Source organism: Oncorhynchus masou, unplaced genomic scaffold (assembly GCF_036934945.1).
Source record: "Oncorhynchus masou masou isolate Uvic2021 unplaced genomic scaffold, UVic_Omas_1.1 unplaced_scaffold_3302, whole genome shotgun sequence".
Classification (NCBI taxonomy): Eukaryota; Metazoa; Chordata; class Actinopteri; order Salmoniformes; family Salmonidae; genus Oncorhynchus; species Oncorhynchus masou.
The window spans coordinates 24,867-40,976 of record NW_027009715.1 but is presented as its reverse complement, the minus strand read 5'-3'; the positions used below and the strand labels follow the sequence as shown (position 1 = coordinate 40,976).

Below are 16,110 nucleotides of genomic sequence, written 5' to 3'. Positions count from 1 at the left end.
TTGAGGTACAGGTCAGGGCTCCACTCAACATTGTGCTGAGGTACAGGTCAGCTCCACTCAACACTGTGCTGAGGTACAGTTCAGAGGCTCCACTCAACACTGTGCGGAGGTACAGGTCAGGGCTCCACTCAACACTGTGCGGAGGTACAGGTCAGGGCTCCACTCAACACTGTGCTGAGGTACAGGTCAGGGCTACACTCAACACTGTGCGGAGGTACAGGGCTCCACTCAACACTGTGCGGAGGTACAGGTCAGGGCTCCACTCAACACTGTGCGGAGGTACAGGTCAGGGCTCCACTCAACACTGTGCGGAGGTACAGGTCAGGGCTCCACTCAACACTGTGTTGAGGTACAGGTCAGGGCTCCACTCAACACTGTGCTGAGGTACAGTTCAGGGCTCCACTCAACACTGTGCGGAGGTACAGGTCAGGGCTCCACTCAACACTGTGCGGAGGTACAGGTCAGGGCTCCACTCAACACTGTGCTGAGGTACAGGTCAGGGCTACACTCAACACTGTGCGGAGGTACAGGGCTCCACTCAACACTGTGCGGAGGTACAGGTCAGGGCTCCACTCAACACTGTGCGGAGGTACAGGTCAGGGCTCCACTCAACACTGTGCGGAGGTACAGGTCAGGGCTCCACAACACTGTGTTGAGGTACAGGTCAGGGCTCCACTCAACACTGTGCGGAGGTACAGGGTCAGGGCTCCACTCAACACTGTGTTGAGGTACAGGTCAGGGCTCCACTCAACACTGTGTGGAGGTACAGGTCAGGGCTCCACTCAACACTGTGCGGAGGTACAGGTCAGGGCTCCACTCAACACTGTGCGGAGGTACAGGTCAGGGCTCCACTCAACACTGTGTTGAGGTACAGGTCAGGGCTCCACTCAACACTGTGTGGAGGTACAGGTCAGGGCTCCACTCAACACTGTGTTGAGGTACAGGTCAGGGCTCCACTCAACACTGTGGAGGTACAGGTCAGGGCTACACTCAACACTGTGTTGAGGTACAGGTCAGGGCTCCACTCAACACTGCGGAGGTACAGGTCAGGGCTACACTCAACACTGTGCTGAGGTACAGGTCAGGGCTCCACTCAACACTGTGTTGAGGTACAGGTCAGGGCTCCACTCAACACTGTGTTGAGGTACAGGTCAGGGCTCCACTCAACACTGTGTTGAGGTACAGGTCAGGGCTCCACTCAACACTGTGTTGAGGTAGGTACGTGGCTGACTCTGTTCATCCAGGTTGTTAACAGGTTCATTATAAAGCCCTGCTTGTTTCTCAGGTGAATGTTGTCGTTGTGGGTAGCAGGGTTGGGCTCAATTCAAATTGAAGCCAGACAATTCAGGAAGATTAATTTAACATTTTGAAAGAAGTAGCTACTACTTTTCAGTTTAGTGAGAAGTCATTGAAAATAAATGCAATTTGTATTTATTTATTGAATTGTATTTTCGTAACGAGGATGATGGTGATGATGGTAACTGATGATGCTCTTCTCAACTCTCTTCAGCTCTACAACCAAAGACACGTCCCCTCTGCCCCAGCTGGACGTCAGCAGCCTGTCCACCCCTCGCAAGCTGATGGACTCCTCCCAGTTCAGCACCCCAGGGACCACCAGCAGTAAGTAGCCTTGGTAGTCCAACACACATCCATTATGCATGTCTGCTTGGCTGAATACAGCAGTACTAAATGAGGGCCTGCACACGATACCAACCTAATAAAGGAAGGTTTTGGTGCAGCTGATTGTGCTGACCTTACTTCATTACCACCAGTAGAATGGCTTTAGGAATACTACTGGACAAGAGAGGGAGAGGGGGTTCATGGAGGAGGGAGACGAGGAAGGGACTGGGACAGAGAGAGGGGAAGGGACTGGGACAGAGAGAGGGGAAGAGACATGGGCAGAGAGAGGGGAAGGGACGGGGACAGAGAGAGGGGAAGGGACGGGGACAGAGCGAGGGGAAGGGACGGAGGGACGGACGGGGACGGACGGGGACGGACGGAGGGAGGGACGGACGGGGACGGAGGGAGGGAGGGACGGACGGACGGAGGGAGGGAGGGACGGGACGGGACAGACGGGGACAGGCGGGGACAGGGAGGGACGGACGGGGACGGAGGGGGAGGGACGGACAGACTGGGACGGGAGGGAGGGAGGACGGACGGGGGGAGGGGACGGAGGGGAGGGACGACAGGGACGGAGGGAGGGACGGAGGGAGGGACGGACGGGGACGGAGGGAGGGACGGACGGGGACGGAGGGAGGGAGGGAGGGACGGGACGGGGGGACAGAGGGAGGGAGGGAGGAAGTGACGGACGGTGACAGAGGGAGGGAGGGAGGGGACAGAGAGAGGAAGGGACGGGGACAGAGAGGAAAGGGGACTGGGACAGAGGGAGCAAGGGACTGGGACAGAGGGAGCAAGGGACTGGGACAGAGGGGAAGGACTGGGACAGAGGGAGCAAGGGACTGGGACGGAGGGAGCAAGGGACTGGGACGGAGGGAGCAAGGGACTGGGGACGGACGGAGCAAGGGACTGGGACGAGGGAGCAGAGGGACTGGGACGGAGAGAGCAAGGGACTGGGACGGAGGGAGGATGGGACGGGGACGGAGGGAGGGAGGGACGGAGGGAGGGAGGGAGGGACGGACGGGGACAGAGGGAGGGACGGACGGGGACGGAGGGAGGGAGGGACGGACGGGACGGAGGGAGGGAGGGACGGACGGACGGGGACGGAGGGAGGGACGGACGGACGGGGGACGGAGGGAGGGAGGGAGGGACGGACGGGGACAGAGGGGAGGGACGGACGGGGACGGAGGGAGGGACGGACGGACGGGGACGGAGGGAGGGAGGGACGGACGGACGGGGACAGAAGGAGCGAGGGACGGACGGGGTCGGAGGGAGGAGGGAGGGACGGACGGGGACAGAGGGAGGGACGGACGGGGACAGAGAGCCAGTGAGATCATGTGGATGGAAGGGACTGGGACAGAGAGAGGAAGGGACTGGGACAGAGGGAGGGAGGAAGGGACTGACGGGGACAGAGAGAGGGAGGGAGGAAGGGATGGACGGGGACAGAGAAAGGGAGGGAGGTAAGGGACGGACGGGGACAGAGAGGGCGGGACGGGGGACAGAGGGAGGGAGGGACGGGGACAGAGGGAGGGAGGAAGGGACGGACGGGGACAGAGAGGGCGGGACGGGGACAGAGGGAGGGAGGGAGGGACGGGACAGAGGGAGGGAGGGACGGTGGACAGAGGAGGGACGGCGGACGGGACGGACGGGGACAGAGGGAGGGACAGATGGGGAGGAGGGGGGAGGGATGGAGGGACGGACGGGACGGAGGGAGGGAGGGACGGGGACGGAGGGAGGGAGGGAGGGACGGACGGGGACAGAGGGAGGGACGGACGGGGACGAAGGGAGGGAGGGAGGAAGTGACGGATGGTGACAGAGGGAGGGAGGGACGGGGACAGAAAGAGGAAGGGACGGGGACAGAAAGAGGAAGGGACGGGGACAGAAAGAGGAAGGGACGGGGACAGAGGGGAGCAAGGGACGGGGACGGAGGGAGCAAGGGACGGGGACGGAGGGAGCAAGGGACGGGGACGGAGGGAGCAAGGGACGGGGACGGAGGGAGCGAGCAAGGGACGGGGACGGAGGGAGGGAGCAAGGGACGGGGACGGAGGGAGGGAGCAAGGGACGGGGACGGAGGGAGGGAGGGACGGACGGGGACGGAGGGAGGGAGGGACGGACGGGGACGGAGGGAGGGAGGGACGGACGGGGACGGAGGGAGGGAGGGACGGACGGGGACAGAGGGAGGGAGGGACGGACGGGGATAGAGGGAGGGAGGGAGGGAGGGACGGACGGACGGGGACAGAGGGAGGGAGGGACGGACAGGGACGGAGGGAGGGAGGGACGGACGGACGGGGACAGAAGGAGCGAGGGACGGACGGGGTCGGAGGGAGGGAGGGAGGGAGGGACGGACGGGGACAGAGAGCCAGTGAGATCATGTGGATATTGAGTGGAGAAGAGAAAGGGAGAGGAGTTGAGATGGACAGATAGAAAAGAGAACATAGTGTAGATGGAGAGAGATACTGTAGAGACTTGATGAGAACTATTGGAACATAGTTGTCTCCTGGATAGCACAGTGGTAGAGTTGTCAGGTTCGACTGTCGCTCCATTCTGCCGATGCTCCCAGTGATAATGAAATCATTAGCAGGGATCTGAACTGCTGCAGTTATTCCATCCATTAGCATGTCATTAGGGGTGTGTACCAGAGAACGCTGCAGGCTCAACACACCTCGTACATAACACTGCCTCTCACACACACTCCACTGATGGCATTCCCACGCCAGCAAGCACATGCACACACACACAGAAGCACTAACACATGATGACACGCACACCTTCTCCCCGCTTCCATCTCTTCCATCTGTGCCTCGTATTTCCTCCCCCTTGCAGCACAGTACATACATCACGGGAGTATTAGTCCATTATCATAATAGTACATACTGTCTGTCCATCACAGCATTATAAGACCATTATCATAATAATACATACATCACAGCATTATCATACTAGTACATGCATCACAATCATTACTAGGCACTTATCATAATAGTACATACTGTCCATCACAGCATTATTAGACCATTATCATAATAGTACATATTGTACCCCACAGCATTATCAGGCCATTATCACAATAGTACATACATCACATTAGAACATTATCGTACTAGTGCATACATCACATCATTATCGTACTCGTACGTGCATCAGGGTATTATCATACTAGTACATGTATCACAGCATTATTAGGGCGTTATCATACTAGTACATACATCACAGCATTATTAGGGCGTTATCATACTAGTACATATATCACAGCATTATTAGGGCGTTATCATACTAGTACATATATCACAGCATTATTAGTGAGTTATCATACTAGTACATACGTTTTCATAACATCATAATCAGCTGCCACCCCTCCATATCTCCCATTAGTCACCATGTATTCCTGTCAGCACAGTAGGGTGGATAACATTCATTATGCTCATAAGCCACAGTGGAACAGTTACCTACAGCGTCTACAGGGGAGTTTGTTATAGTGTGTTGATGACGTTCCCTGGTTGGGGAGTTTGTTATAGTGTGTTGATGACGTTCCCTGGTTGTGGAGTTTGTTATAGTGTGTTGATGACGTTCCCTGGTTGTGGAGTTTGTTATAGTGTGTTGATGACGTTCCCTGGTTGTGGAGTTTGTTATAGTGTGTTGATGACATTCCCTGGTTGTGGAGTTTGTTATAGTGTGTTGATGACATTCCTGGTTGTGGAGTTTGTTATAGTGTGTTGATGACATTCCCTGGTTGTGGAGTTTGTTATAGTGTGTTGATGACATTCCCTGGTTGTGGAGTTTGTTATAGTGTGTTGATGACATTCCCTGGTTGTGGAGTTTGTTATAGTGTGTTGATGACATTCCCTGGTTGTGGAGTTTGTTATAGTGTGTTGATGACATTCCCTGGTTGTGGAGTTTGTTATAGTGTGTTGATGACATTCCCTGGTTGTGGAGTTTGTTATAGTGTGTTGATGACGTTCCTGGTTGTGGAGTTTGTTATAGTGTGTTGATGACATTCCCTGGTTGTGGAGTTTGTTATAATGTGTTGATGACATTCCCTGGTTGTGGAGTTTGTTATAGTGTGTTGATGACGTTCCCTGGTTGTGGAGTTTGTTATAGTGTGTTGATGACATTCCCTGGTTGTGGAGTTTGTTATAGTGTGTTGATGACGTTCCCTGGTTGTGGAGTTTGTTATAGTGTGTTGATGACGTTCCCTGGCTGTGGAGTTTGTTATAGTGTGTTGATGACATTCCCTGGTTGTGGAGCTGCGAAAACACCAAGAAGATGATTAAGATGCCCAAGGCGGCAGGTAGCCTAGTGGTTAGAGGCAGGTAGCCTAGTGGTTAGAGCGTTGGACTTGTAACTGCAAGGTTGCAAGATCAGGCTGACAAGGTAACAATCTGTCGTTCTGCCCCTGAACAAGGCAGTTAACCCACTGTTCCTAAGCCATCATTGTAAATAAGAATTTGTTGTTAACTGACTTGCCTTGTTAAATAAAGGTAGAATAAAGAGAAAAGCTTCTCTCTGGTCTCGTAATTTTTTCTTGAGATCTTGGTTCTCTCTCTCTCTCTCTCTGCAACTTCCTCCCAGGCCCTACCCACCCATCCACTCAACCCATCCTAACACTTTGTTTTAATGCAAGCCTAAACCCTCGTTCCCTGTCAGGTCAGGTGTGCCCTGGTACCTGGTCAGCCAGCCACCCTACTGCTCACTGCAGGTGTACTGTTACAGCTCCACAGCCCCTCCGTACCTCTGTCCCTATGCCATTACAAGACCCCCGCTCTTCCTCTCCCCACTAACCTCTGTCCCTATGCCATTACAAGACCCCCGCTCTTCCTCTCCCCACTAACCTCTGTCCCTATGCCATTACAAGACCCCCGCTCTTCCTCCCCCCACTAACCTCTGTCCCTATGCCATTACCAGACCCCCACTCTTCCTCTCCCCACTAACCTCTGTCCCTATGCCATTACCAGACCCCCGCTCTTACTCTTCCCACTAACCTCTGTCCCTATGCCATTACCAGACCCCGCTCTTACTCTTCCCACTAACCTCTGTCCCTATGCCATTACCAGACCCCCACTCTTCCTCTCCCCACTAACCTCTGTCCCTATGCCATTACCAGACCCCCACTCTTCCTCTCCCCACTAACCTCTGTCCCTATGCCATTACCAGACCCCACTCTTCCTCTCCCCACTAACCTCTGTCCCTATGCCATTACAGACCCCCACTCTTCCTCTCCCCACTAACCTCTGTCCCTATGCCATTACCAGACCCCCGCTATTCCTCTCCCCACTAACCTCTGTCCCTTTGCCATTACCAGACCCCCACTCTTCCTCTCCCCACTAACCTCTGTCCCTTTGCCATTACCAGACACCCACTCTTCCTCTCCCCACTAACCTCTGTCCCTATGCCATTACCAGACCCCCACTCTTCCTCTCCCCACTAACCTCTGTCCCTATGCCATTACCAGACCCCCACTCTTCCTCTCCCCACTAACCTCTGTCCCTATGCCATTACCAGACCCCCACTCTTCCTCTCCCCACTAACCTCTGTCCCTATGCCATTACCAGACCCCCACTCTTCCTCTCCCCACTAACCTCTGTCCCTATGCCATTACCAGACCCCCACTCTTCCTCTCCCCACTAACCTCTGTCCCTTTGCCATTACCAGACACCCACTCTTCTTTGCCCGACTAACCTCTATCCTTTTGCCAGCCACACCCCTAATACAGTCGCAATGCCAGTCTTAGAAACCCCCTAACCCCTCCCCTTCTGTCAATCTTCCCTCTACCAACCCCCTGTCTCCTCCTCTGAGCCTACCATCCCACTGATGACTCTCTCCCCTATAATTGCTGCTGTTTGTTGATGCAGTCAGTTGACTAACTCAGGTAGAAAGAGAGAAAGCCTGTTAATTCACACCCAGGGCCTAAGTCATTTCCCTGCGCTAACTGCACTTCCCTCTCGCATTATTACGGCAAAACGCAAGCAATTAGCCGCCGCCGCGTGCTAAGTGCCATGTGCCGCGATGACGAAAGCATAACTCTCCAGCTTTTGTCGACAACGCTGCTTTAGTCTAATGGCCTCAGCGCACATCATTTAGTAGCTGGTAATTGTAGTGATTACGACGTGAAAAACTACAGTCGCTGGCAGGAGAAATAAAGTCTATTAACGTCACATAAACATGAACTCTCTTAACGTACCCCGCTTACAACGCTTTGAAGGAAAACGGAGGCTGTATCATCAGACTGGAATTAGAACGTAGCCCTGCTGTTACTCTCAATTTAGCAAGGGGGGTTTGAGGTGGGGCGGCAGGGTAGCCTAGTGGTTAGAGCGTTGGACTAGTAACCGGAAGGTTGTGAGTTCAAACCCCGAGCCGACAAGGTACAAATCTGTCGTTCTGCCCCTGAACAGGCAGTTAACCCACTGTTCCCAGGCCGTCATTGAAGAATAAGAATGTGTTCTTAACTGACTTGCCTGGTTAAATAAAAAAAAAGGTAAAAATTAACTTGTAAGTCGCTCTGGATAAGAGCGTCTGCTAAATGACTTAAATGTAAATGTTAAATGTGATCAGGGAGGTAAAGGTGAAGAGGTATTGTGGGGATGTTTTAATTTGATCCAAACACTCACAAGTTTGTGATGATGAGGAAGAGGTGCTCGCCTAGTGGTGAGTGGTGGGATGCACGGGGTTGTTATGGCGATGATAATACTGTATAGCATTGAGAGGAAAGAGATGACCATAGGACGAGGATGATGTTTATGAAGATGGATGATGATGGTTACAACTATACAACTCATTCTTTCATGTGTCTCTAGAACGTTTCATGAGTATGTTGGCTTTCAAATGGTACCAGATCCGGTAGCTCTAGTATCAATTCAATTCAAGGGGCTTTATTGGCATGGGAAACATGTGTTAACATTGCCAAAGCAAGTGAGGTAGATAATATACAAAAGTGATATAAACAATACAAATTAACAGTGAACATTATACATACAGAAGTTTCAAAACAATGAAGACATTACAAATGTCATATTATATATATATACACAGTGTTGTAACAATGTACAAATGGTTAAAGTACACAAGAGAAAATAAATAAGCATAAATATCGGGTGTATTTACAATGGTGTTTGTTCTTCACTGGTTGCCCTTTTCTTGTGGCAACAGGTCACATATCTTGCTGCTGTGATGGCACAGGATATATGGGAGTTTATCAAAAATGGATTTGTATTCGAATTCTTTGGATCTGTGTAATCTGAGGGGAAATATGTCTCTCTAATATGATCATACATTGGGCAGGAGGTTAGGAAGTGTGGCTCAGTTTCCACCTCATTTTGTGGGCAGTGAGCACATAGCCTGTCTTCTCTTGAGAGCCATGTCTGCCTACGGCGGCCTTTCTCAATAGCAAGGCTATGCTCACTGAGCCTGTACATAGTTAAAGCTTTCCTTAAGTTTGGGTCAGTCACAATGGTCAGGTATTCTGCCACTGTGTACTCTCTGTGTAGGGCCAAATAGCATTCTAGTTTGCTCTGTTTTTTTTGTTAATTCTTTCCAATGTGTCAAGTAATTATCTTTTTGTTTTCTCATGATTTGGTTGGGTCTAATTGTGCTGCTGTCCTGGGGCTCTGTGGGATGTGTTTGTGTATCTCTCTCTCTCTCTCTCTCTGTGTCACTTCCCATGTTATCTATCTATCTATCTATCTATCTATCTATCTATCTATCTATCTATCTATCTCACTCTGTGTCACTCCCTCTTTCAGTGCGTGAGCTGCAGGCGCATCACGAGGCCCGCGAGGACCCTGACGTGCACCCGGAGGAGAACACCCAAGAGTTCATGGGCGTCCTCATCAAAGGCCTGGCCAAACTCAAGAAGATCCCTGAGGCTGTCAAGGCCATCATGGAGCGCCTGGAGCCTGAGCTGAAGCAGATACTGAAGAGATCCACTACCCAGATAGCTGATCACGCCTACCAGAGAGGAGAGAACCTAGCCACAGAGAGCCAGCCCAGGTAGGGAGGGTGGGAGGGAAGGTGGGATGGAGGGGTGCAGTTAGGGGTGGAGGAGGAGGGAAGGCAGGATGCAGGTAAAGATGCAGGTAGGGGTGAAGGGGGAGGGAGGCAGGATGCAGGTAAAGATGCAGGTAGGGGTGGAGGAGGAGGGAAGGCAGGATGCAGGTAAAGATGCAGTTAGGGGTGAAGGGGGAGGGAGGCAGGATGCAGGTAAAGATGCAGTTAGGGATGGAGGAGGAGGGAACGCAGGATGCAGGTAAAGATGCAGGTAGGGGTGAAGGGGGAGGGAAGGCAGGATGCAGGTAGGGGTGAAGGGGGAGGGAAGGCAGGATGCAGGTAAAGATGCAGGTAGGGGTGGAGGGGGAGGGAAGGCAGGATGCTGGTAGGGGTGAAGGGGAGGGAAGGCAGGATGCAGGTAAAGATGCAGGTAGGGGTGAAGGGTGAGGGAAGGCAGGATGCAGGTAAAGATGCAGGTAGGGGTGGAGGGGGAGGGAAGGCAGGATGCAGGTAAAGATGCAGGTAGGGGTTAAGGGGGAGGGAAGGCAGGATGCAGGTAAGGGTGGAGGGGGAGGGAAGGCAGGATGCAGGTACAGATGCAGGTAGGGGTGAAGGGGGAGGGAAGGCAGGATGCAGGTAAAGATGCAGGTGGAGGGAAGGCAGGATGCAGGTAAAGATGCAGGTAGAGGAGGAGGGAAGGCAGGATGCAGGTAAAGATGCAGGTAGGGGTGGAGGGGGAGGGAAAGCAGGATGCAGGTAGGGGTGAAGGGGGAGGGAAGGCAGGATGCAGGTAAAGATGCAGGCAGGGGTGAAGGCAGGATGCAGGTAAAGATGCAGGTAGGGGTGAAGGGGGAGGGAAGGCAGGATGCAGGTAAAGATGCAGGTAAAGATGCAGGTGGAGGGAAGGCAGGATGCAGGTAAAGATGCAGGTAGAGGAGGGAGGAAGGCAGGATGCAGGTAAAGATGCAGGTAGGGGTGGAGGGGGAGGGAAAGCAGGATGCAGGTAGGGGTGAAGGGGAGGGAAGGCAGGATGCAGGTAAAGATGCAGGCAGGGGTGAAGGCAGGATGCAGGTAAAGATGCAGGTAAAGATGCAGGTGGAGGAAGGCAGGATGCAGGTAAAGATGCAGGTAGGGGTGGAGGGGGAGGGAAGGCAGGATGCAGGTAAAGATGCAGGTAGGGGTGGAGGGGCAGGGAAGGCAGGATGCAGGTAAAGATGCAGGTAGGGGTGGAGGGGGAGGGAAGGCAGGATGCAGGTAGGGGTGAAGGGGGAGGGAAGGCAGGATGCAGGTAAAGATGCAGGTAGGGGTGAAGGGGGAGGGAAGGCAGGATGCAGGTAAAGATGCAGGTAGGGGTGGAGGGGGAGGGAAGGCAGGATGCAGGTAGGGGTGGAGTGGGAGGGAAGGCAGGATGCAGGTAAAGATGCAGGTAGGGGTGGAGGGGAGGGAAGGCAGGATGCAGGTAGGGGTGGAGTGGGAGGGAAGGCAGGATGCAGGTAAAGATGCAGGTAGGGGTGAAGGGGAGGGAAGGCAGGATGCAGGTAAAGATGCAGGTAGGGGTGAAGGAGGAGGGAAGGCAGGATGCAGGTAAAATTGCAGGTAGGGGTGGAGGGGGAGGGAAGTCAGGATGCAGGTAAAATTGCAGGTAGGGGTGAAGGAGGAGGGAAGGCAGGATGCAGGTAAAATTGCAGGTAGGGGTGAAGGAGGAGGGAAGGCAGGATGCAGGTAAAGATGCAGGTAGGGGTGGAGGGGCAGGGAAGGCAGGATGCAGGTAAAATTGCAGGTTGGGGTGAAGGAGGAGGGAAGGCAGGATGCAGGTAAAGATGCAGGTAGGGGTGGAGGGGGAGGGAAGTCAGGATGCAGGTAAAGATGCAGGTAGGGGTGAAGGAGGAGGGAAGGCAGGATGCAGGTAAAATTGCAGGTAGGGGTGGAGGGGGAGGGAAGTCAGGATGCAGGTAAAGATGCAGGTAGGGGTGGAGGAGGAGGGAAGGCAGGATGCAGGTAAAATTGCAGGTAGGGGTGAAGGAGGAGGGAAGGCAGGATGCAGGTAAAATTGCAGGTAGGGGTGGAGGGGAGGAAGTCAGGATGCAGGTAAAGATGCAGGTAGGGGTGAAGGGGGAGGGAAGGCAGGATGCAGGTAAAGATGCAGGTAGGGGTGGAGGGGGAGGGAAGTCAGGATGCAGGTAAAATTGCAGGTAGGGGTGAAGGAGGAGGGAAGGCAGGATGCAGGTAAAGATGCAGGTAGGGGTGGAGGGGGAGGGAAGTCAGGATGCAGGTAAAATTGCAGGTAGGGGTGAAGGGGGAGGGAAGGCAGGATGCAGGTAAAGATGCAGGTGGAGGGGGAGGGAAGGCAGGATGCAGGTAAAGATGCAGGTAGGGGTGAAGGGGGAGGGAAGGCAGGATGCAGGTAAAGATGCAGGTAGGGGTGAAGGGGGAGGGAAGGCAGGATGCAGGTAAAGGTGCAGGTAGGGGTGAAGGGGGAGGGAAGGCAGGATGCAGGTAAAGATGCAGGTAGGGGTGAAGGGGGAGGGAAGGCAGGATGCAGGTAAAGATGCAGGTAGAGAGAGATGGAGGTCGGGGTGGAGGGTGGGATAGCAGACCAGCAGCATTTTCTTCCTTGAAGTGACCACTAATCTCACATGACTGGATAGGTGAGAGCTATGAAGTGAAACCCTCAATTTTTACCTATCCAATCATGTGGAATTTGTGATTTCTTCAAGGAGGGAAGGATGCATTGTGGGGTTTCAAACAGGGCCTTTGGGTGTATAGTTTTGTCCAACTCACTGGCTAAGGTGAGGTAGGAACAGTGGAGGTGAGGTAGGAACAGTGGAGGTGAGGTACTGTATGTGTCTGAGGAGAGGTACTGTATGGGTGAGGTGAGGTACTGTATGGGTGAGGTGAGGTACTGTATGGGTGAGGTGAGGTACTGTATGTTTGAGGTGAGGTACTGTATGCGTCTGAGGTGAGGTAGGAACATTGGAGGAGAGGTACTGTATGGGTGAGGTGAGGTACTGTATGGGTGAGGTGAGGTACTGTATGTATGAGGAGAGGTACTGTATGTGTCTGAGGAGAGGTACTGTATGTGTGAGGAGAGGTACTGTATGTGTGAGGTGAGGTACTGTATGTGTGAGGTGAGGTACTGTATGTGTCTGAGGAGAGGTACTGTATGTGTCTGAGGAGAGGTACTGTATGTGTGTGAGGAGAGGTACTGTATGGGTGAGGTACTGTATGGGTGAGGTACTGTATGGGTGAGGTGAGGTACTGTATGGGTGAGGTGAGGTACTGTATGTGTCTGAGGAGAGGTACTGTATGTGTGAGGTGAGGTACTGTATGGGTGAGGTACTGTATCGGTGAGGTGAGGTACTGTATGGATGAGGAGAGGTACTGTATGTGTCTGAGGAGAGGTACTGTATGTGTGTGAGGAGAGGTACTGTATGTGTCTGAGGTGAGGTACTGTATGTGTGTGAGGTGAGGTACTGTATGTGTCTGAGGTGAGGTACTGTATGTGTCTGAGGTGAGGTACTGTATGTGTCTGAGGTGAGGTAGGAACATTGGAGGAGAGGTACTGTATGGGTGAGGTGAGGTACTGCATGTGTGAGGCGAGGTACTGTATGTGTGTGAGGTGAGGTACTGTATGGGTGAGGTACTGTATGGGTGAGGTGGGGTACTGTATGTGTGAGGTGAGGTACTGTATGTGTGTGAGGTGAGGTAGGAACAGTGGAGGAAAGGTACTGTATGTGTGAGGAGAGGTACTGTATGGGTCTGAGGTGAGGTAGGAACAGTGGAGGAGAGGTACTGTATGGGTCTGAGGTGAGGTAGGAACAGTGGAGGAGAGGTACTGTATGGGTCTGAGGTGAGGTAGGAACAGTGGAGGAGAGGTACTGTATGGGTCTGAGGTGAGGTAGGAACAGTGGAGGAAAGGTACTGTATGTGTGAGGAGAGGTACTGTATGGGTCTGAGGTGAGGTAGGAACAGTGGAGGAGAGGTACTGTATGGGTCTGAGGTGAGGTAGGAACAGTGGAGGAGAGGTACTGTATGGGTCTGAGGTGAGGTAGGAACAGTGGAGGAGAGGTACTGTATGGGTCTGAGGTGAGGTAGGAACAGTGGAGGAGAGGTACTGTATGGGTCTGAGGTGAGGTAGGAACAGTGGAGGAGGGTACTGTATGGGTCTGGGGTGAGGTAGGAACAGTGGAGGAGAGGTACTGTATGGGTCTGGGGTGAGGTAGGAACAGTGGAGGAGAGGTACTGTATGGGTCTGAGGTGAGGTAGGAACAGTGGAGGAGAGGTACTGTATGGGTCTGAGGTGAGGTAGGAACAGTGGAGGAGAGGTACTGTATGGGTCTGGGGTGAGGTAGGAACAGTGGAGGAGAGGTACTGTATGTGTCTGTGTCTCCACTAATAAGCAAACAAACCATCAAGCAAGAAGAGACACGTTTCACTTGAATCCCGGGCTTTTCTATCCAAGCTCTTTAGCTTTAGACAGAGTGAGTACGACAAGGGTGTTTTGGGAGCGAGTGAACTGCTAGAAAATTATTTTTGATTAGTCTCTATCCTCACCTCCCTCTCTCTCTGCATCTCATTGTGGAAACCCTTATAAAGCAAACAGTTCAGCACACCCTCTCCTCAGCCTCCTCTGTTCTCCATCTCCTCAGCCTCCTCTGTTCTCCCTCTCCTCAGCCTCCTCTGTTCTCCCTCTCCTCAGCCTCCTCTGTTCTCCATCTCCTCAGCCTCCTCTGTTCTCCATCTCCTCAGCCTCCTCTGTTCTCCATCTCCTCAGCCTCCTCTGTTCTCCATCTCCTCAGCCTCTGTTCTCCCTCTCCTCAGCCTCTGTTCTCCATCTCCTCAGCCTCCTCTGTTCTCCCTCTCCTCAGCCTCCTCTGTTCTCCCTCTCCTCAGCCTCTGTTCTCCCTCTCCTCAGCCTCCTCTGTTCTCCATCTCCTCAGCCTCCTCTGTTCTCCATCTCCTCAGCCTCTGTTCTCCCTCTCCTCAGCCTCTGTTCTCCCTCTCCTCAGCCTCTGTTCTCCATCTCCTCAGCCTCCTCTGTTCTCCCTCTCCTCAGCCTCTGTTCTCCATCTCCTCAGCCTCTGTTCTCCATCTCCTCAGCCTCTGTTCTCCCTCTCCTCAGCCTCCTCTGTTCTCCCTCTCCTCAGCCTCCTCTGTTCTCCATCTCCTCAGCCTCCTCTGTTCTCCATCTCCTCAGCCTCTGTTCTCCATCTCCTCAGCCTCCTCTGTTCTCCATCTCCTCAGCCTCCTCTGTTCTCCATCTCCTCAGCCTCCTCTGTTCTCCATCTCCTCAGCCTCTGTTCTCCATCTCCTCAGCCTCCTCTGTTCTCCCTCTCCTCAGCCTCCTCTGTTCTCCATCTCCTCAGCCTCTGTTCTCCATCTCCTCAGCCTCCTCTGTTCTCCCTCTCCTCAGCCTCCTCTGTTCTCCATCTCCTCAGCCTCCTCTGTTCTCCATCTCCTCAGCCTCTGTTCTCCCTCTCCTCAGCCTCCTCTGTTCTCCATCTCCTCAGCCTCCTCTGTTCTCCCTCTCCTCAGCCTCCTCTGTTCTCCCTCTCCTCAGCCTCCACCTCTATTGTACCCCATTGGATCAATTCCAGGTGTTTCCCTGCACGGTATTCATAACTCCCTCATTTAAGGAAATGGTGTAATCCAGAAAGCCAAGCCCCAGCCTCTGCTTTTACCCTCAGCATTCATTCACTCCGCAGAAAAAAGACAGGAAAGCAAAAGATACTGGAAGAGATATAATGACGGCACTTAAGAAAGCACTTACCTTCAGCTGAGATGAACACTTGTTTTTCTTGGCTTCTGTTTCTCTTGTTGTCTCTCCGTCTGTTTTCACGGTGTCTGTGTGTTACTTGTGCCCTCTAAACCGAGCCGTTGTCCACGTTTCAAGAGGTGGTCGTTGGTTCACCATTGTGGCTACTGGGTTTAGGTTAGTGCTGAGGCCTTGGCTGCATTTCATTCCAGGAAGGTTATCTCCCTCTCCTCTTTCCTAGTTTCAAACTCCCCTTCACGGATCTGACACGAATGGATAAGTGAAGGCAATATGGAGGAAACTAGGTAGAGTTTTAACTAACACCTACCCTGTTAGTCAATATGGAGGAAACTAGGTAGAGTTTTAACACCTACCCTGTTAGTCTCCGATCTGTTAAGGGGAGTGAACAAGGGCAAAAAGGAGGGGACAACTTTTCGGGATGCTATGCAACACCAGTGATAGTCAGACGTCTAGTCAGACAGCCAATCAGGTGTTAAACACAGTAGTGGCAGGACATTTGGGACAACACCTGCTATAGACCATGAAGAAACAGACACACTGCTGCTTTAAACATAAACATGCCAAGATGCGCACACACACAGACACACAGACACACAGACACACACAGACATACACACACACAGACACACACAGACATACACAGACACACAGACACACAGACACACAGACACACAGACACACACACACACACACACACACACACAGACACACAGACACACAGACACACAGACACACAG

The 16,110-nt window shown here is 53.1% G+C and overlaps 1 protein-coding gene across 1 annotated transcript in view; it reads left to right on the top strand.

Annotated features, from left to right (window-relative positions):
• Positions 1-1,510: 1,510 nt before the first annotated feature.
• Positions 1,511-16,110, top strand: part of LOC135534366 (exocyst complex component 4-like) — a gene marked incomplete at both ends in the record, with an annotated part of 29,516 nt that continues 14,916 nt past the window's right edge. Inside the window, 2 exons of the mRNA XM_064961393.1 lie at positions 1,511-1,620; positions 9,354-9,600. Coding sequence (XP_064817465.1) covers positions 1,511-1,620; positions 9,354-9,600 — 357 coding nt within the window. The remainder of the gene's footprint in view (positions 1,621-9,353; positions 9,601-16,110) is intronic.